This window comes from Pantherophis guttatus, chromosome 7 (genome assembly GCF_059756535.1).
Source record: "Pantherophis guttatus breed Tessera chromosome 7, ASM5975653v1, whole genome shotgun sequence".
NCBI classification, from domain to species: Eukaryota; Metazoa; Chordata; class Lepidosauria; order Squamata; family Colubridae; genus Pantherophis; species Pantherophis guttatus.
The window spans coordinates 4,794,362-4,816,695 of record NC_142069.1 but is presented as its reverse complement, the minus strand read 5'-3'; the positions used below and the strand labels follow the sequence as shown (position 1 = coordinate 4,816,695).

The 22,334-nt window shown below is 47.6% G+C and overlaps 1 protein-coding gene across 2 annotated transcripts in view; it reads right to left on the bottom strand.

The window, feature by feature from the left end:
* Positions 1-460: 460 nt before the first annotated feature.
* The window catches only part of PLXNA4 (plexin A4), a 525,881-nt gene continuing 504,007 nt past the window's right edge, over positions 461-22,334 (bottom strand). For both annotated transcript variants that reach the window (XM_087873566.1, XM_087873567.1), the window contains exons 30-32: positions 20,662-20,874; positions 3,759-3,909; positions 461-616 (exon numbers count right to left, since the gene is read on the bottom strand). In XM_087873566.1, the coding sequence (XP_087729692.1) occupies positions 521-616; positions 3,759-3,909; positions 20,662-20,874 (460 nt within the window). In that variant the 3' untranslated portion in view covers positions 461-520. The remainder of the gene's footprint in view (positions 617-3,758; positions 3,910-20,661; positions 20,875-22,334) is intronic.

The window sequence follows — 22,334 nt, the reverse complement described above, 5'->3', positions numbered from 1 at the left end:
TCCCTCCCTCCCCCCCCAACAATGGGTGGGGCTTCTGAAGGCAAGAGAGCAATCCTCCCTTGGCACAGCTTCTGAACGAACCCCGGGCTCCTGTCAGCCCGTGGATGGCGTGCCCTCAAAACAGCAGCAAAGCATGGTGGTGGAGGTGAACCCCAATGTTTTTCCTGCTCAGTTCATGGAGCAGGCAGTGGTACATTCTGGTGGCCGCCAAAGAAGAACCTGCAGACAAACAGGGACTCCACCTGAAGACTCCCTGCCTTTGGGGAGTCCCTTCTTGAAGATGTCCCTCAAAATCCTTGAGGACTTGGTTCCTTGGTGTTGGTAGGTTCGGCAGGTGACGCTCCGAGACTTCAACGCGTCTTCTGGAGACTCCCCCTGACAGCCCGTTGGAAACTTGCACTTGATGAAAACTGAACTGAGGCACGGCTTGGTTTTTGTGTTTGTGTGTGTGTGTGTGTTCTTTTTGTTCATTTGTTTTGTGTCAATCCCTCCTGGAAAAGTCCTCTGGGTGGGGCAGTTCTCAGCTGTCTATGCTCATGAGGGTTATAACTTGTTCAAGTTTGTAGGTGAGTTTCTGCTTGCCGGCTTGGTCGTCCTGATCAAGGGCTCCAAGGATCTGTGCGAAACGGGGAAAGGAGAAAGGTGTTAGTGTGCAGAGGACTTGCGTCTGGCCGAAAGGAGCCACCAAAGGGACAGTTTTCAAGATGATCTCTTAAAAGTCCATAAGTATAAGCTTGTTGTGGTCCGCCAGCAGCCTCTGGAGCTGGCAGTGGAGTAGGACAGTGAGGAGGCTGGGGAGGACCATGGGCCAGTCCTGGAGGCTGGGGAAGGCCCGGATGAGGGCTCTGCGTCGGAGGCAGAGATGGGGCCAGGGCCATCTGGGAGTGATGCACGGGCTCCAGAGCCTCCAGAGTCAGACAGCAGAGAGGCAGAGGAACAGGAGGAGCCTGTTCCTAGTGCACCCATGCGCAGAGCTGCCAGAAGGCAAGATCTGCTAAAGCAAAAAGGACGACTTGGGAGTAAGGCTAGGAGATGATTGGCCCCTCCCAGAAGTCTTAAAAGAGCAGAAAAGGCTCTTGGGCTCTTTGTAGGAAAGCAACGTTGCTACATTTGTTTCTAGTCGGCGTCACTTGTTTCTGAACTTTGTGGGGGTTTGCCAAAAAAAGCCTTTGGCAGGGTGCCAAAGAAGACAAAGGTTGGTTGGTGATAAGGCCAAAGGACTTTTTCTGAAAGACTTGTTTTGGAATTAATTTGGACTAAGCTGGGAATGAAGTAATTCCCAGCTGTTATAATAAATTACGTTTGTTTAAGACTAAGTGTGTCTTTTATGCCTAAGTGAGCCTAGGTCACAACAAAACTGTAGGATGGGGTGTCAAAACTCAAGGCCCGCGGGCCAGATCTGCCCCGTGCGGTACTTAAATCTGGCCTGTTTTCAGCCCAAACGGCCTCCAGCAGCACTCTGCCGGCCAAAAATGGGCTGCGTGAAGACCTCTGCGTGCCCCGTTTTGGCCGGCAAAGTGCTGCAGGAGGCCATTCAGGCTGAAAACGAGGCAGAGGGGGCCATGTGTGCCCCCCACACCCCATTTTGGCTGGCAGGTTGCTGCAGGAGGCATTCATCCCTTCTCCCCACTCCCCCACACCATTCCACGGAGGAGAACTACAACGTTGATCCAGTCCTCAAAGAAATCCAGTTTGACACCCCTGCTGTAGGAGAAGGAGAGGCAGAGCCTGAAGGAGGGGTCAAGAGAGGAACCAGCCTAGAATCGTTACATTCTCACAAGCGGTTCATCGACAAAAGCAATCATGCCATCCCATTCCCACTGCATTTGCACAAGATTTAAGTTGGGTGCTTGCCCAAGATTTAAGGTTTGCCTGCTTCCTGGGTGTTGCAAACCTAGTTTGTTTGTTTAGCTTATGGTGACGATGTTTATCTCTAATACGCTTGACCTGGTTTGCATGAGTTCATTTTGGGGATTGGCAAAACAGATTAAATCTCACCCTGACTCAATGAGCTGGGTTCATAGAATATACTAAATTATCAAAATCACACACATACACAGAGCCGATACAGAACCCTCAACCAATGATAACTTCATTTAAATTTAGTTAAACGTGCAGCCATGATCGACCTAATGAAGTGGACTGCAATCTAATTAAGCAGGGATGAATAGCAATACCAATAGCCCTTAGGTTTCTATATCAATTCAAAGTGCTTTCCAGCTCTGTCTAAACGGTTTACAGAGTCAGCCTCTTGCCCCCAACAATCTGGGTCCTCATTTTACCAACCTCGGAAGGATGGAAGGCTGAGTCAACCTTGAGCCGGTCAGGATTGAACTGCTGGCAGTGGGAAGAGTCAACCTGAAATATTGCATTCTAACCACTGGGTCACCACGGTTCTCTAAGATGTATCCATCCATCCATCCATCCATCCATCCATCCATCCATCCATCCATCCATCCACCCATCCACCCATCCTAAATTCCAGACCAATCATCCATCCATCCATCCATCCATCCATCCATCCATCCATCCATCCACCTATCCATCCATCCCTACCTACCTACCTACCTACCTACCTACCTACATGCATACATACATACAAAATTCCAGGCCTGCCTGCCTGCCTTCCTTCCTTCCCTCCATCTATTCATTCATTCATCCATCCATCAATACCTACCTACATACCTACATACCTACCTACCTACCTACCTACCTACCTACCTAAATACATCCAAAATTCCAGGCCGGTCTTCCTTCCTTCCTTCCTTCCTTCCTTCCTTCCTTCCTTCCTTCCTTCCATCTATTCATTCATTCATTCATTCATCCATCAATACTTCCCTCCCTCCCTCCCTCCCTACATACATACATGCATACATACATACAAAATTCCAGGCCTTCCTTCCTTCCTTCCTTCCTTCCTTCCTTCCTTCCTTCCTTCCTTCCTTTCTTCTATTCATTCATTCCTTCATTCATTCATCCATCAATACTTACCTACCTACCCACCCACCTACCTACCTACCTACCTACCTACCTACCTACCTACCTAAATACATCCAAAATTCCAGGCCGGCCTTCTTTCCTTCCTTCCTTCCTTCCTTCCTTCCTTCCTTCCTTCCTTCCTTCCATCCATCCATCCATTCATTCATCCATCAATACCTCTCTCCCTCCCTCCCTACATACATGCATACATACATACAAAATTCCAGGCCTGCCTTCATTCCTTCCTTCCTTCTATTCATTCATTCATCCATCAATACCTACCTACCTACCTACCTACCTACCTACCTACCTACCTACCTAAATACATCCAAAATTCCAGTCCGTCCGTCCTTCCTTCCTTCCTTCCTTCCTTCCTTCCTTCCTTCCTTCCTTCCATCCATCCATCCATCCATCCATCCATCCATCCATCCAAGAGTCAGGCTTGATGTTCCTCAAGGTCACTCCCAACTCTAACGGTCTAGATCAGTGTTTCTCAACCGTCGTGCCTTTAAGATGGGTGGACTCCCACTCCCAGAATTCCCCCAGGCAGCCATGTTAAGTCCCCCCCATCTAAATTGTTGAGGTAGAGAAACACTATCCATGGAGCGATTGGCAGACATGTATGCCAGTCATTTAAAGATAAGCCAATTGTCAAAGCCCAATTGTCCTCTGGCTTTTCATTCCCCGAGTCTTAAGACAGTCCATAAAACGGACTGAAGGCCACCATGAAATGTTAATTCACCCTTTGGCCCATGCAGCCCTCACCACCCCATGCTCACCTCTTCGCTGTACTTGCCCACGTACGAGTAGATCTCGGAGAGTGCACTCATGGTGTTGAACTCATTCATGTGCATTCGCGATTGCTCAGCTAAATAAGCATTCATATCCTGGTCGCTAATTGCTGGCATCTTGCCGATATCTGAGTAATACCTGGAAGGGAATCAAGCAAAAAAGGGGTGAGAATCCCATAACAAAAAGGCTAGATGTACAGATATCAGAGTCGGAAGGGACCTTGGAGGTCTGTCAACCTTGGGTGAAGCCATCTTGGAGCTTCAGTGTTGCCACCCCAGAGCGAGGGATAGGGAGGAGGGATTAGCGATAGCTGCGGCTGTGTAGTCAAAACAAAATACTTTCTCTTGGGAACCAAGGACATTCTCATATCTGGCCGAGGGAAGGAGGAGTGATGTCACCAGACCAGGGGTGGGTTGCCCCTGGTTCAGACCGGTTCACGAGAACCGGTATTAAAACTGGCGGGAGGCCTTGCTCACCGCCCCGGATGTCGTCATTGGCAATCTGCGCAGGCACAGAAGACGCGCACGCAAGCCTTTTGCGAACCGGTAGTAAAGATAAGTAGAACCCACCCCTGCACCAGACCAGCGGATGCTGCCTTGATTGGACCATGTGACCAATTGTTTATTTTTATTTAGGTGGAAACCAAGGAGCGCCTCAGAGTCGGTTTTCACCAGATATGTGCCGGTTTGATATTTCCAATCAAGCTCTTCTTTGAGGAATTCACCTGCCTCGGAGTTATTGCTTGCGATGGAAGTATCACTTGGAACCCTGGCCAAAGTCTTCCAGCCCAACCCGCTGTCAAGCAGGAGATCCTACTACACCATTTTAGACAAATGGCTGTCAGTCTCTTCTTAATAAGCCTCCACTGTTGGAGAATTCACAACTTCTGGTGGCAAGCCTGGCTCATTGTTCTCACTGTCAGGAAATTCCTCCTTAGTTCTAAGTTGCTTCTCTCCTCGATTAGTTCCCCTCCGTTGCTAGAAGTTTGGATTAAGCGTATTGAGAACTGAGCACTTCAAGGTTTTCCCGTTAGCGCATATTCCTTCTAGGTCTCCATTTTGATAACACGATCCCAAGAACTGATTTTGCTCATAATTTCCAGTGTCACTCAACAGAAGAAGATCTAGATGCATCCCACCCCCCAAAGGTGGGTTTCACATAATTTTACCACCGGTTTGCCACGCACCAAAAATGTGAGCGCACATGTGCGCATGCTTGCTTCGCTCACGTGTGGGCCTTCCATGGAAGGCGCACAGCCTTCCGTGCATGTGCTTTGCTCTGGCGTGCAGCTTGAACGCACGCGCATGGCTTAGAAAATGTGACTAAATAAGACGGCATACCACCGGGGCAGGTGAGCGGAGCGGGACCACACGCAGGTCGCCGCTACCAGTTTGCCAGAACCAGTCCGAACCGGCTGAATGCCACCACTGACCCTTCCCCCAAGAAAAGATAGAGGCCTATGGATTCCCCATTTTTGGCTAGAGCGGTGGTGACCGTTCTCTATGGTTTGGCGACCCGGTGGAGGGGGGAAAGGGCAGCTCACTTCGCTCGCTCGCTCACACGCCTAGCTTCTGCGCATGTGCAAATCATCTATGATGACACCCGGGTGGGTGGGTGGAGCTTCCTCCTGGTTTACTACCATTTCGCAAGAACCGGACCGAACCGGGGGCAACCCACCACAGTTGTGGCTCCGTTATCTGAGCCTGTGTCATCGGCAGGAGAGGACTCCGAGAGTGAAGGAGAGGAGTTGGCAAGGCCTCCCTCTCCAGGACCCTCCTCTCTGGCAATGCCTTTGGTGTCCGCTGAAGGGCAAGAGATAGGGCTGGGGCCAAGCACGTCCACGCAGCCACAGATGGACAGTGATGAGGGTAATGAGTCTTGGCTGGATCCACGCCAGTGTCGTAGAGATAAGCGCGCACAACAGAAGGAAAGGCGTGCCCGAGATTAGGCTGAGTCACTGGATCACACCCCACAGGATATAAAAGGGAGCGTGGTGGCCAGTCAAACCTTGTGACGAACAAAGCTGAAAGCTTCCACGCCATTCTGCATTGCCGGACTTTTGGCTATAGACTTTGCTAGATTATCTCTGGACTTGATTGACTCCGTAATTATTGAGCTGTTTCTTTTGATGTACCAGGAGTGGGGAGAAGTTATCTCTCCTCTTCGTAAATAATAAACTCTTGGCAGGCAGCCACTAGGTTGTTGCCAAGTTCCGTTATCATAAGGAAAAGGATTTTGCCGGCTAGTTTGGTCTTTAACTCCTGAACGTCTGTTGGTGTGTGTGCGTGGGGTTGGGGACAGAACAACCACTGGGAAGGGGAAGCAGCCCGTTGCTCTCGCGCAAGTCAAGCTGTGCGCATGTGCCAGCCAATCACTGGTGTGGCCCAGTTTTGAACAGGCCACGGCCTGGTAGTGGGCTATGGCCTGCAGGTTGAGGACCCCTGGGCTAGAGGACACTACAACTACAGGTAGTTCTCCTCGACTTACAACAGTTCATCTAGTGACCATTCAAAGTTACAACGCGCTGAAAAAAGGGACTTATGGCCATTTTTTTCACAGTTACGAGCTTTGGAAGCATCCCCGTTATCGTGTGATCAAAATTCAGATGCTTGATAGCTGACTCATATTTAGGACCGTCGCAGTGTCACCTGATCCCCTTTTGCGACCTTCTGACAAGCAAAGTCAAGAGGGAAGCCGGATTCACTTAACAACCGGGCTACTAACTTAACAAGTGCAGTGATTCACTTAACAACAGTGGCAAGAAAGGTTGTAAAATGGGGCAAAACTCACTTCACAAATGTCTCGCCTAATGACAGCAATTTTGGGCTCAGTTGTGGTCGTTAATTGGAGGTCTACCTGTACTTCTCAGGGCAAGGAGCAACCACAGATAGCCCTCGACTTACAACCGTTCATTTAGTCGTCATTCAAAGTTACAATGGCGCGGTAAAAAGTGACTCACAACCAGTTTCTTGCCCACATCATCATCTCCCTTTAATGACCCCGTAATCCCTTGCGGGGTGGAGTCGGGGCAACTGAATGGAGCCGAGTATTTACTGGCCGGATGCCATTCCTGTCGCCAATGCAGAGGTTTTTGTTCAGCAGATATATTCTCATTGTGCCCAGAGGGAGAAATATCTGCCTCTACCTAGGATCAAACTCACAGCTTCCTGATTGTGAGGCAAGAGCTCCACCTCTAGGCCACCGCACCACCCACAGAAACCCCACATCATGTGATCAAAATTCAGGCAAATTGACAACTAGCATGCATTTACGACGGTTCTAGCCTCGCGAGGGTCCCATGTTCTCTGTCTGCGGCCTTCCCAGCCAGCTTCTGACAGGAAGAGTCAAGGGGGAATCTGGATTCACTTAACGACCATATGATTCACTTAACAACTACGGCAATTTGCTTAATGACCGTGGCGAAAAGGGTCGTAAAATCGGGCCCTGCTCCCTTAACCCCTGCCTTGCTCCACCATGAAAATTCTAGTCCCGGTTTTGGATGTAACTCGAGAGCTCACCTGTATAGAAATCGGAGAAATTTAATAAGCAGGCTTGAGAAGACAATCGGTGTCCGGCCTGAGTCGCAAAACACCTCATTGCAGCTAAGAGGGCTTTGACACCACCAAGATTTACGCGCAGCGACCTGGGCTTTTTCAGGGGGCTGCTAATTCAGGGGTGTCCCCCTGCCTCTCCCCGGCTTTTAAGTACGTTTGGGCCACGGAGGGCAGGATTCGCAGAAGGTAATCAGTCACTGTCCCCAGCAGCTGCACTCCGCTGTCAACTGGTTAATTAGACGCCGTCACTTACATTTTTAATTCTTGCAATCTGACATTTCATACGCATGCCGTACAAATAGCCGCACGTGCGGCCCCCATCGGCCTCCAGAATTTGGAAAATTCGTGGGGAGAGAAGGAGAAAAAAAAAGCAGGAGCTAAAAACGGACAACAGGTGTCTTGCGAAGCCAACCGGTCACCTGCGGACTTTAGAATGTAGATGACCAATTTATCACCTCTCTCTAATTTCAGTACAGGTAGTCCCCGACTTACGACCACAACTGAGCCCAAAATATATGTGAGACCGTTGTTAAGTGAGTGGGTTGGGCTGAGAGAGAGAGGGACTGGCCCAAAGCCAACCAGTTGGCTTTCATGCCTAAGGCAGGACTAGAACTCACCGTCTCCCGGTGATTGGGCCAAAGTCATCATCGGCTTCCATGCCTAAGGAGGTGCTAGAACTCACTGTCTCCTGGTGATTGGGCCAAAGTCACCCAGCCAGCTTTTATGCCTAACGCAGGATTAGAACTCACCATCTCCTGGTGATTGGCCCGAAGTTACCCAGCTGACTTCCATGCTTAAGGTAGTGCTAGAACTCACCATCTCCTGGTGATTGGGCCAAAGTCACCCAGCCAGCTTCCATGCCTAAGATGAGACTAGAACTCACTGTCTCCTGGTGATTAGTTCAAAGTCATCCAGTCAGCTTCCATGCTTAAGGCGGTGCTAGAACTCACCATGTCCTGGTGATTGGGCCAAAATCACCCAGCTAACTTCCATGCTTAAGGCGGTGCTAGAACTCACCGTGTCCTGGTGATTGGGCCAAAGTCACCCAGCCAGCTTCCATGCCTAAGATGAGACTAGAACTCACTGTCTCCTGGTGATTGGCCCAAAGTCATCCAGCTGACTTCCATGCTTAAGGTGGTGCTAGAACTCACCATCTCCTGGTGATTGGGCCAAAGTCACCCAGCTGACTTCCATGCTTAAGGCAGTGCTAGAAGTCACCGTCTCCTGGTGATTGGGCCAAAGTCACCCAGCCAGCTTCCATGCCTAAGACAGGACTGGTGATTTAACCACTACGCCAAATTGAATCTTAAACAAATTTCTAAATCTGTATGGGGGGGAAAGTTGAGAGGGGAGAAGGTAATACGCTCCTTTCCCATCTCAATGGGTACTTACGGGACTGCCTTCTGCTACCGACAGCCTCCCACCGGCCAGTACGCTCCCACAGGGCGGGGCTCCTTGGGGTGCTGTCGGTCAGACAATGTCGACTGGCGACCCCCCCCCAGGGGAGAGCCTTCTCAGTGGGGGCTCCTGCCCTCTGGAACGAGCTGCCCCCGGAGGTACGGAGGATCCCGGACCTGCGCACCTTCCGCCGTGCCCTGAAGACTTTGTTATCCAGCAAGCCGGGATAGCTTAATTTTAACGGTTTTAAAATTTTTTTTTAATTTGATTTATATGCCGCCTTTCTCCGGAGACTCAGGGCAGCTTACAATGCGTTAAGCAATAGCCTTCATACTTTTGTATATTTATACAAAGTCAGCTTATTGCCCCCACAAACTGGGTCCTCAATTTACCCACCTTAGAATGGATGGAAGGCTGAATCGACCTTGAGCCTGGTGAGAATTGAACTCGCAGTAATTGCAGGCAGCTGGATGTTAAATGCTGCCTTAGTAGGAGGCATTAGCCTCCTACGCCACTCAGGCTCCTAAATTTTAAATTGGATTTTAATGGGATGTTTTTAATTGTGGGCCGAAGTATTTAATCTGGTTTTAAATTGTTTTTAACTTTTATATTTATGTATTTGATCTTGGCTGTTCACTGCCCTGAGTCCTTCGGGAGAAGGGCGGTATATAAATATAATAAATAAATAAATAAATAAAATAAATAACCAAGTGAAATGAGAAAGCGTCATTAAAGAGGACACATTAATGTTCCTTTTCCAAGTCTACAGGGCACGGGTGAAGAAACAAGAGGATAAAAGAGTGAAACCCCATTAGGGGTTAAGCTGTTAAGCCTGGATAGCTCAACAGACAGAAGCACTGTAATTTAACACCAGCTGTCTGCAATTAAAGTAAGTTCGAATCTCGCCAGGCTCAAGGTTGACTCAGCCTTCCATCCTTTCTAAGGTAGGTAAATTGAGGACCCAGTTTGTGGGGGCAATAAGCCGACTTTGTATAAAATATACAAAAGGATGAAGGCTATTGCTTAACGCATTGTAAGCCGCCCTGAGTCTCCGGAGAAGGGCGGCATATAAATCAAATTAAAAAAAAAAAGGTTGTGAATCATCTTGGTGCAGTGATGGGCTGCTGCCGGTTTGGGCTGGTTCAGGCGAACCGGTAGTTCCGGCGATCAGCTGGCCCCACCCACCAGCCCCCGCCCTGTCCTGTGCTATATTTCCTTCTTTCTGGCTCAGCTGGAACATCAGTTCAAGCAGGTGGAACCAGGGTGCCCAATGTAATGTCAGGATGGAACTGGGGAATGACAAACATCTAGAGTTCTCTAGAGTGTCCCAAGAAACATTCCCCCGTTGCTGGTTTTCTAATCAGTCCAACCATCCTTGAGTCATTTCCTCCTGGTAATTCAATATGGCCTTCTTGAAACAGTCAACCATGAACTGGTGGTATCACGGTAGTAACAATAGGCTTTTGGTCACCCTAAAGACCGTTGAGTGATGCTACAAAGAAGCTGTGAGTCTCGAGTGAGGAAGAACAGTGTCTGTTTTTTGGCTGATATCTGAATGCCAAGCTTCCAGGAATTCCCTGGTGTTCTGAGATTTGGCTTGGTCTCTAGGATGCTCCCAGTTTCGCAATTGAAACTATGAGCCTGGCATTGGTTGTTATATTAAAGAGATGTAGTTGGTATTCGTGGTTGCGCACCACTAATCTTCGGCCTATCATCCATGAAGCCATCAACAGGCACAGAGAGATGAACCATATTTACATACCCCTCGAAAGAGGCAATAAATAACAAAGCTCAGAAGGAAACAAAAAGACCAAAACATATCCCCTCCAGCAGCCAACACCCAGATAAGCAGGGATTAACACCAGACAACCAATGAAGCAGAAAACACCTAATCAAGAAACAAGCAAGCACAAAATCACATCCCACTGGCAGGGCGAGCTACTGTAAATAAACAGGGAGCAAACCCCACACTCCCCTTGCACTGATGACGTTATCTAGTTGGGCAGTGAAAGATTTGCAAGCATACAACTGAGTGCAGAGAACACCAAGGACTCTGGATATGTCTGCCAGCAGCCAACAATCAGATAAGCAGAGATTAACACCAGACAAACGATTGTGCAGAAAACAATACCCTAATCAAGGAGAAAACTACACCTCCACCAGAACTGGCAGAGCAAACTACTGTATATAAAACACAGAGCAAACACCACACTCCCTTGCACTGATGACGTTACCTAGTCGGGCAATGAAAAATGTGAAACCAACAACCAACCAAGCTCACAACAGCATCAAGAACTCCCCTGTTCAACCCCGAGCTGCAGATATTCTCTTCTTTTGGAACGGGTGAGTGTATTTATCTCTTGCAGATTGGTGTTGTGGCCCATCAGCAGCCTGTGCAGCTAGTAGCTGATTCCGACAGCGAGGAGGCTGGTGTGGTGCTGCGCCAGCAGCCTGTGCAGCTGGCACTCTAGTCGGACAATGAGGAGGCTGGAGAAGATGTGGTGCCAGAGGTGGGGATTCAGCCAGGGCCTTCAGAAGCTCTCATAAGTGAAGAGGAAGAAGAGGAGGAGCCTCTTCTTGATGCATGGGTGCGCAGAGCTGTTAAAAGACAGGAGTGGCTCTTCAGGAGGAGGTCTCCTCAAGAGTAAGGCTTGGGGCTCATTGGCCACTCCCCTAGCTTATTTAAGGAAGGACGACGACTGAGGCAATTTGCAGGGAACAACTTCGTTCACTCTCCTTCGCGTCTTTTATTATTATTATTATTTATTCAATTTATATACCGCCCTTCTCCTATTGGACTCAGGGCGGTACACAGCCAAGGATAAAAAACATACCAATACAAAATTTAAAATCAATTAAAAGAATTATACAGCTTTGGCCCACAATTTAAAACAATCCAATTAAAACCCAATTTACACTTAAAAAGCTAAAAAGCTAAACAGAGCTAAAAAATTGATCTTGATCTTAGTTCTCTTATCAGTTTCCTGCAAATTGCTGCAAATTCCTGCAAATTGCTTCTGGGCTTTCTGCCAACCATAGTAAGATTACAATTATTGATTCTTTGGATTCTTGTAGGCTGTTAAGAAAGTTAATTAACAGCCTTTCTTGGAAAAAGACTGATTTAATTTAGTAAACTAAGGTTTGTACAGACTTGGTGTGTGCTGCGTTCTTTGGGGTCCGTAGTTGGGGCAGAACAGTTGAAAACCGAGTCCCCAAACAACGTCAGGGGTTCCAGGCAAATGAGAAGAGAGATTTACAGTCCTCCAAAATGACCTGCTGAAAGGCATCCGTGCACTTTATAAATATTCCATTGCTCGCCGTCCTGCTGAGCGGAACATGAGAACGCGCGCGGGTATTATACCCGATTAAAAATGAATGATGCTTTTGCAAGAAAACCAACAGTGACATAACCCACTCTGGATTAGGCGGGCTCCCGTTCTGAACTGTTTGTGAATGCTCAAGGCTCTCAGCACACCAGAATCAAACCCAAATGGATCCTTCCCGTTTTAACGTCCCTCCTGGGAGAGAAATGCAAATTGACCGAGTTGACGGACTATCCAAACCTGGTTTTCTTCCGGCTTGTTGCACAGTACTGACAGCTGTGAACGCTTGCCAAAATTCAAGTTGATCTATGTTAAGGGCAGAGGCGGGTTTCACATATTATTACCAACGGTTCGCCCCCATGCGTGCATGCTCGCTTCGCATGTGCCTTCCGCACATACAGCTGGCCTTCTGTGCATGTGCTTTGCTCGCTCTGAGCGTGCGCCCAGCCTAAAAAATGCTAAATAGGATGGCATAGCGCTGGGGCTGGTGGCCGGGCTCAACTGTGGTTGCCGCTACCAATTCACCCGAACCGGTCTGAACCGGCTGAATACCACCACTGGATTAGGGGTGTTGGGGTATGTCTGTGTGTCTGTGTGTGTTTTGCAGCCTGTAACAAGAGAGCCCTTGATCTGACTTTCGGACAACAGGCGAGGCAGAGCGATGGGTTTTTTCTTGCTCTGAGGAGCAAACCTGATGTGATATCGCAAAATGTTCGGTCAGTATCTGTTAGCCGACTTCTCCCATCCTGCCTGCAACATCCTGGGTGGCTTGAGAATAAAGGACCCCGAACAAATTCCAAGCTAATTCAAATGGGAGGGGTCGCTCCCATGTGACACCTCTCCTGCGTGAGCTGCATTGGTTTCCAGTGGTCTTCCAGGTGCGCTTCAAGGTGTTGGTCACCACCTTTAAAGCGCTCCATGGCATAGGATCTGGGTATTTGCGGGACCGCCTTCTGCCGCCAATAGCCTCCCACCGACCATTACGCTCCCACAGAGAGTGACTCTCAGGGTGCCATCAGCCAGGCAATGTTGGCTGGCGACCCCCAGGGGGAGGGCCTTCTCTGTGGCAGCTCCTGCCCTCTGGAACGATTTGCCCCCGGAGATACGAAGGATATCGGATCTCCGGGCCTTTCGCCGTGCCCTAAAAACTTTTCTTTTCCATCAAGCAGGGCTGGCGTGAACCCCCCCCCCTTTTTTTTTTTGCCTTTTAAATTGTCAATGGGTTTTAGTTTGAATGTTTTAAATTTTGGGCCAAAGTCATATAATTCTTTTAAAAATTTTAAATTTTGTATTGATATGTGTTTTAGTTCTGGCTGTGCACCGCCCTGAGTCCACTAGGAGAAGGGCGGGATACAAATCGAATAAAATAAATAAATAAATAAATAAATAAATAAATAAATAAATAAATAAATAAATACATAAATAAATAAATGCGAGTCTAGCCTGTTGGGCAAAAAGATGGTCATTTCATCCCCCCATTGCCATCACTCTGCTAAGTAACTACCCTGTTTCCCCGAAAATAAGACATCCCCTGATAATAAGCCCAGTTGGGCTTTTGAGCGCATGAGCTAAAATAAGCCTCCCCCCCAAAAAATAAGCCCTCCCTGAAAATATTTAAACGCAGAGCTGGAAATCAGGTAAGACTACAAGAGGAGCCCCATCTTGCTCCCCAAAATAATAAGACCTCCCTGAAAATAAAGCCAAGCGCTTATTTTGGGGTTCAAGAATATATAAGACAGGGTCTTATTTTCGGGGAAACATGGTAATTCCCACAACACTGTCAAAATATTTAGAGTCATCCTATTTATAGAGCCTGTTATAGAGTCAGCCTATTGCCCCCAACAATCTAGGTCCTCATTTTACTGACCTTGGAAAGACGGAAGGCTGAGTCAACCTTGAGCTGGTCAGAATCGCACTGTTGGCAATGGGCAGAGTTTCCCCCGCAATACTGCATTCTAACCATTGCAGTCACCACAGCAAAACTCACTTAACAAAGGTCTCCCTTAGCAACAGAAATGTTGGGCTCCATTGTGGTTGTAAGCCGAGGACAACCTGTAGTCTGAACTCCTTGCATCGTAAGCGGGGAATCAGTCTGAACACATTACATACATACAAGAGGGCAAGGTAGGACCCACCCACCCCCACTAATGCCTTTAAATCTTATCTGGTCTTTCCTAGGCAAAAGCTACCAGTCTTGGAAGATTCCTGTACTATGGGCAGAAAGCAATGAAGTAGCTAGTTTGAACTCTCCACGTAGGTCTGGCTGTTCGGCCCTGATAGTTTCTGCTGCATCCTTTTCTGCTCTTCCCTCCTTCTCCTGTCATAACTCAGATGCTCTCACGTCAAGGGCGACCGCCAGCAAGAGACAGTCCTTGTGAAGCTCTTCCAATATCAACCTTGAATGCCATCCGGGATGGGAATGACAGATTCATTTGCAAAGGGTGCCTGTTTTTTGTCAGAGGCTCGGAGACGCCTCTATTACTCTGGACCCGTCAAGCTTCCTCGGGGAAGGAGGCTGGAGGACACAGGGTGGCTCTGACAGATCTATTTTCCGCGTTTGTGAAATTAACTCCTCCGGTTAGGAAGGCCTCTTAAATGGCCCACTGCGCTCCGGGTAAGATCTGGGATATTTTTTTCTTTTGAAGAATAGTTATTTATTTGTTTATTGAACTTTATATGCCGTCTATCTTGTCAACCAGCAACTCCAGGTGAGTTACAACAAGGGTAAAATAATGAAAACCATTAAATAACGATAAATATGAACTTAGTTCAAATGAACTAAGATGGCTAAGGAAGGAAGCCAGATATAACAAGGTTTAATGAAAAGAAGGAATAGGGAGTGACAAGATAGCAGCGTTCCAATATCTAAGGAACTGCCACAAAAGAAAAGGGGGGTCAACCCAGCGATGAATCTAAAATTTGTAAAAAAAATGCTTTCAAAAGACTCTGACGATCCCAGCTGAGTTGCCTCATCGTCAGAGGCTTTTTTTTCTTTTAAATGCCTCTGACGATCCCAGCTGAGTTGCCTGATCGGCAGAAGCTTTTTTGGAGAACTTCTAGCCCAAACCCCTCACTCTCAAGCAGGAGATCCTATACCCAGGATGGCGAACCTATGGCACGCATGCCACAGCTGGCACCCAGAGACCTCTCTGCGGGCATGCGAGCCGTCGCCCAGCTCAGCTCCACCGCGCATGAACGCACGTGCCTCCCGCCGGCCAGCTGATTTTCGGGATGCGTGGGGGGGTAGGGTCGTGTGATGCGGAGATGTGGGAGTCGTGTGTGCAAGCGCGGGGGTGGGAGGAGCGTGTGCATGCGGGGGGTGGGGGGAATGCGGGGGTATGTGGTCCGGGGCCTCCTGGCCTGTTTTTGGGCCCAGGAGGCTGCAGGGAGGCCTACTAGGCCCAAAACAGGGGGTGGGGGGCCGCGCGCGCATGCATGGGGGGTGGGGCAGCATGGGGGGTCCTGCACACATGTGTTGGGGGGCACGCATAGCATTATGAGTGCCAGCACACGCACATACTCTTGTGCACACGTGCTTTCGGCACACAAAGAGAAAAAGGTTAGCGATCACTGTCCTATTCCATTTCAGACAGGTAGCTGTCCAGTCTCTTCTTAAAAACCTCCAATGATTAAGCACCCACAACTTCTGGAGGCAGGTGGTTCCACTGGTTAATTGTCCTGCCTGTTAGGATGGTCTTCCTTAATTCCAGGTTGCTTCTCTCCTTGATTAGTTTCCATCCATTCTTCCTCCCTTCCTCTCTCCCTCCCTCCCTGACTCATATAATCCTAAAGCTAGAAGGCAGGGGCAAAATCCCATTTTTTTCCCTACCGGTTCTGTGGGCGTGGCTTGGTGGGCAGGGCAGGGGAAGGATACTGCAAAATCTCCATTCCCTCCCCACTCCTGGGGGAAGGATATTGCAAAAATCCCCATTCCCTTCCCACTCTGGGGCCAGCCGGAGGTGGTATTTGCCGGTTCTCCGAACTGCTCAAAATTTCCGCTACCGGTTCTCCAGAACCTGTTAGAACCTGCTGGATTTCATTCACCCCTGCTAGAAGGGACTACAGAGGTCTTCTAGTCCAGCCTTCTGCTCAAGCAGGAGATCCTATACCATTTCAGGCAGTCTCTTCTTAAAAAACTCCAGTGATGGAGCGTCCACAACATCTGGAGGCAAATCGTTCCACTGATGAATTGTTCTAACTGTCAGGAAATTTCTCCTTAGTTCTAAGTTGCTTCTCTCCTTGATGAGTTTCCATCCATTGCTTCTTGTCCTGCCCTCAGGTGCTTTGGAGAATAGCTTGACTCCCTCTTCTTTGGGGCAGCCCCTGAGATACTGGAAGACTGCTATCATGTCTCCCCTAGTCCTTCTTTTCATTAAACTAGACATACCCAGTTCCTGCCACCGTTCTTCGTATGTTTTAGTCTCCAGGTCTTTAATCATCTTGGTTCTTCTTCTCTGCAACTGGTTGCAGTTTTGACAACGTTGCAAGCGAGCTCAGGTGCTCCAAGAGGTTGCAGGCCAACTCTCGGCGCACGGAGTCATCAAGGCGTTTGCGCCACGAGGAGGAAATATTGCCTGGCTTTTTACTTTGTTTTGACAGCTTATCAAAATGCAAAAAAACCTTCATTAATGATCATCGCCTCTCCGTGCTCTCATCTTCCAGGGTGGTCCGGATTTTTCTTTTTCTTTTTTTTTTTTTTTTTGCCGTGGTGGCGTGGAGCTAATTGTCTTGTGAGGGCCTTTGGAGGGGGGTGTCTACTGCTGCTCGTTACAAAGCTCGTTAATAATCATTTAGCATATGAAACGCGGGTAATGAGACCATGTGTTGCAGAGCAGAAGATGGCAATTACAGGAATGACATAATTACGCAACCGTTCCAGGGGGGGGAGGGCAGGGGGCACCGAAGTCTTCAGCGGAAGCTCAGAAAGAACCCCAACTCAAAGAAAACTCAACCGGGGGACGGTGGGACTTCGTTATGCCAACTTGATGTGGGGTTTGTCCACCCCACTCAGGAAGTTCAAACTGCCCAAGGAGCTGCTGATCCAGTTCTACAGAGGAACTACTGAGTCTGTCATCTGCACCTCCATAACTGTCTGGTTTGGCTCTGCAACCCAACAAGACGGACACAGACTTCGGAGGATCGTTAGAACGGCAGAAAAAACCATGGCTACCAACCTGCCTTCCATGGAGGACCTGTCTACTGCACGAGTCAAAAAGAGGGCTGGGAAAATATCTACAGACCCCTCGCATCCTGGACATCAACTGTTTCAACTCCTACCCTCAAAACGACGCTATAGAGCACTGCACACCAGAACAACTAGACACAAGGACAGTTTTTTCCCGAATGCCATCACTCTGCTTAACAACTAATTCCCTCAACACTGTCAAACTATTTGCTAAGTCCGCATTAATCGCATTAATTAATTAATCTGCATAATTAGTAATTAATTAATAGTAATTAATTAATTACTATTAATCTTCTCATTGTTCCCACCACCCATCTCCTTCCGCTTATGACTGTATGACTGTAATTTTGTCGCTTATATCCTTACGATTTATATTGATATTGTTTCCCGATTGCTTATTTGTACCCTATGACTATCATTAAGTGTTGTACCTTATGATTCTTGATGAACGTATCTTTTCTTTTACGTACTCCGAGAGCGTATGCACCAAGTCAAATTCCTTGTGTGTCCAATCACACTTGGCCAATAAAAAATTCTATTCTATTCTGTCCTGTCCTGTCCTGTCCTGTCCTGTCGTGTCCTGTTCTACTCTACTCTACTCTACTCTACTCTACTCTACTCTACTCTACTCTACTCTACTCTACTCTACTCTACTCTACTCTATTCTGATTGAAACACATCTGGTAGAAAACAATGGGGCTGACACAGCCCACATTGCTAAGGATGTCAACGTTGGACATTTTAGCGCAAGGGGTCTATTATACCGGTTTAGGATGACGTGAGAAGGGAGGGAGTTGACTTGAAGATGAAAGAAGGGAAGAGAGGATGGCAATGATGATTCCATTCCCCCTCCCCCCCAGTAGAAGGTCCTACCTTCAGTTAAAATATGATCCAGATCAGGAGAACTCAAGGGATAAGTCTAAAAGAACTCTGAATTTGCTCGCAGGGGGAGAGAAAAATGTGGGCTCTTCCTTGGTGGTCTATGAGCTTGGTGGTTTTCTTGCACACATTTTGTGACCCAACTGGTCAACATCGAGGTGGTATTCAGCCCCGGTAGCGGAAATCGCTGGTGGGCCTGCCCACCCGCTCTGGCTCTATGCCATTCTATTTAAGCATGTTTTTGAGGCCGAGAGCATGCGTGGAAGTTGTGCACATGCGCAGAAGGCATGCTCTCATAAGACTGTCATAAATCAAGGACTACCTGAGGGCACCCAGTACAGGTTAACGCCGTAAATATAGCACTATGTTCCTACCGCATGGTTACCGTGTTTCTCCGAAAATAAGACCTCTCCAGATAATAAGCCCAATTGGGCTTTTGAGTGCATGTGCTCAAATAAGCCCTCCCTGAAAATAAGCCCTCCCAAAAAAATATTTAAATGCATGAGCAGCTGGTCCCCGCCATTTCCTCTGGTTAGGGTTAGGGAGACAGAGCTGGAAATCAGGTAAGACGGCAAGAGGAGCCCCGTCTTGCTCCATGCGCCCCAAAATAGTAAGACCTCCCCAAAAATAAGGCCAAGTGCTTATTTCAGGGTTCAAAAAAATATAAGACAGGGTCTTATTTTCAGGGAAACACAGTAGTAGCTCCTTTTTGGCACTTCAATCCGCTTGGCGGGTCTACGCAGGTTAATGCACAAGGGGCATTCCCGTTTTTTTCCCGTTGTGCGAGACGCACGCCTTCCAGCTCGTTTGTTCTTTCTTCAAGCTCGGCTTGAGCTCATTTGTCAGGAGGAGAGGCCCAAACCCGGCTAAAGACTTCTGTGTTGTAGGCAATATTAAAAGCTATTTTTCTCGGCCGTGTTCCCAATTGACCGGATAATTATTTTTAGGATTGGACGGAGACCTCGGCTTCTATGGATGCCGTTTCTTAGCAACCCGAAGGCAGCTCGGGAGATACCTGGCTTAATTATGCTCCAGTTTCTTGAGGATGACAGGGAACGCCAGCTGCTTACAAGCCCTGGGAAGGTGGTAGTAGAGGTTGCCAGCGGTTTGCAAATGCAGGCCGGGTCGTTGGCTGGACTACAGACGAGACAGGCTCATTATATCTGCCAGCTTTTCGGAGGGCCAAGTTGTCTTCTCTGATCTCGGCCCAGGAGAAGGCTGTGGGTCCTCCAGGATGAGGACCAGAGGAAACAGCATGGCTTTGGACTTTCCGGCCAATTTGTTTTCATAGCCAAAAGGAGAGAATTCTGCTGGGAGGCTAATGGTGTAGTGTGAGGTTCTTGGAGGTATTTAATTATGAGTTAGACAACCTGGGCCTGTTAGGTCATGGCTGCAGAGGTATTTCCTTACCTGAACAGAGAAAAGGAATGACCACGGACGGGCACAAAAAACACAGAGAGAACAGCTGCGCCTTTTGACTTCCTGCTGGCTTCCCCATTGAATTTCTTTTGTGGGAATCTGGCAGGGAACATTGGAAGCCTCCCTTCTCCTTCTCCTTCTCCTTCTCCTTCTCCTTCTCTTCCTCCCTCCCTCCATTCTTCCCTCCCTCCCTTCCCTCACTGCAGTTATTAAGTTGATAACCCGGCTGTTAAGTGAATCTGGTTTCCCCAGTGACTTTGCTTGTCAGACGATCACAAAAGGGGATCCCATGATCTCGGGACACTGCAACTGTCATAAATATGATCCTGTTGCCAAAGCAGCTGAATTTTGATGACGTGACCACGGGGAATGCTGCAATGGTTGTAAGTGTGAAAAAAACGATCATAAGTAACTTTTTCAGTGCTTTTGGAACTTTGGCCAGTCACTAAATGAATTGTCGTAAATCAAGGACTACCTGTAATGCTCTTACAAAAGAGAGGGAGAGAAGAAGAGAGAGAGAGAGAGAAGAGAGAGAGGAGAAAGGAGAGAGAGAGGAGAGAGAGAGGAGAAAGAAAGGAGAGAGAAGAGAGAGAGAAAGAGGAGAGAGAGGAGAGAGAGGAGAGAGAAAAAGGAGAAAGAGAGAAGAGAGAGAGAAGAAAGAGAGAGAAAAGAGAAAGAGACGAGAGGAAGAAGAGAGAGAGGAAAGAGAGCGGAGAGAGAGAAAGGAGAAAGAGGGAAGAGAGATAAGAAAGAGAGAGAGAGAGGAGAGAGAGAGAAGAGAGAGAAGAAAGAGAGAGAAAGAAGAAAGACAGAAGAGTTGGGGGAGAGGGAGGAGAGAGAAAGAAGAAGTGAGAGAGAGAAAGAAGAGAGAGGAGAGAGAAGAAAGAGAGAGAGGAGAGGAGAGAGAGGAGAGAGAGAAGAAAGAGAGAGAAAGAAGAAAGAGAGGAGAGAGAGAGAGGAGAGAGAGAGAGGGGAGAGAGAGAAGAGAAAGGAGAAAAAGGAGAAAGAGAGAAGAGAGATAAGAAAGAGGGAGAAAGAGGAGAGAGAAGAGAGAGAGAGAAGAAAGAGAGGAGAGAGAGAAAGGAGAAAGAGAGAAGAGAGAGACAGAGAGAAGAGAAAGAGTCAGACCTACCTTTCTACCCAGTTCTTGTAGCTGGGGATATCCTTGGCATAAAGCAGTTTATTAGATGGGGAATCTTTGCCCAAACGGTGCTCTGAGGTTGAACAGGAGTCCATGAAGGTTTGTGCAACCACCGATAAGCAGGCATCCGTGATGCTGTTCTTGTGAATGTCGAAGACAAACTGCGGATTTTTGATCATGTTCACCCAAAACCTCAAGGGCAAGCTGAAGTCAAAAGACAGAAGGAAAGCATATTATTATTACTATTATTATTATTATTATTATTATTATTATTATTATTATTATTATTATTTATTGGTTAATCTTTAGTGAGATTCACAGCCTTTGAGGCTGGTTAATAGCTCAGCAGCTCGAGTCCTAACCAAGGACCTAGGAACTGTTAAGGTATCGTCGGAGGATGTAAGCTGTTCCGAGTAAGGTGGTTTTTTGTAGAGTCAAAATGTTCAAGTCCGGCAGATTTAGAATTTCTAAATAGCGGGGTAGCCCTTTGGGGATTGCTCCGAGGGCTCCAATTACAATTACAATTACTATTACTATTATTATTATTATTATTATTATTATTATTATTATTATTATTATTATTATTATTATTATTTTTAAAACTCAAATTCAAGTAGTCCTTCACTTACAAGCACAGTCAGAACTGAAACTACCATCCCTGAGCGACGGGGTTGTTAAACGAGCCGTTCCCCATTTTACCACCTTTTCTGCCAGGGTTGCTAAGTAAGTCACCGTGGTTGTTAACGCTGGTTAAAGGAATCTGGCATTTCCCCATTGATTTGCTACTTGGACGTCTCCTAGGGATGCTGCAAAAGCACAGCTGTAACTTTGAACGACACTAATCAATCAATCAATCAATCAATCAACCAATCAGAATAGGGCTGGAAGGAACATTGGAGATCTTCTAGCCCAACCCCCTGCTCAAGCAGGAGAACCTATACCTGTGATGGTGAACCTATGGCATGTGGAGCCATATCTGTGGGCACGCGAGCATTTGCCCTAGCTCAGCTCCAGTGCGAATGTGCGCGCTGGCCAGCTGATTTTTGGGCCTTCCGGGCCCACTGGAAGTCAGGAAATGGGCCGTTTCTGGCCTCCAGAGAGCCTCCGGGGATGGGGAAGGTCATTTTCGCCCTCCCCAGGCTCCAAGAAAGGCTCTGGAGCCTGGGGAGAGTGAAAAACGGGTCTTCCGGTCCCACTGGAAGTCAGGAAATAGGCCGTTTCCGGCCTCTGGGTGTGGGTGGGGAAGTCTGTTTTCGCCTTCCCCAGGCTAAATAAATAAATAAATAAATAAATCTTTCAATTTATATTGTTTTTATTTGTTTCCTAGTACGATTTGATAGCTTATTAGTAACCTATGACTATCGCTAAGTGTTGTATCTTTTTATTCTTGATGAATGTATTTTATTCTCCTTATGTACACTGAGAGCATATACACCAAAGACAAATTCCTCGTGTGTCCAATCACACTTGGCCAAGAAAGAATTCTATTCTATTCTATTCTATTCTATTCTATTCTATTCTATTCTATTCTATTCTATTCTATTCTATTCTATTCTATTCTATTCTATTCTATCCCATCCCATTCCCATTTCTTTCCATCCCATCCCATCCCATTCTATTTCATCCCATCTCATCTCATCTCATCTCATCCCATCCCCATTCCT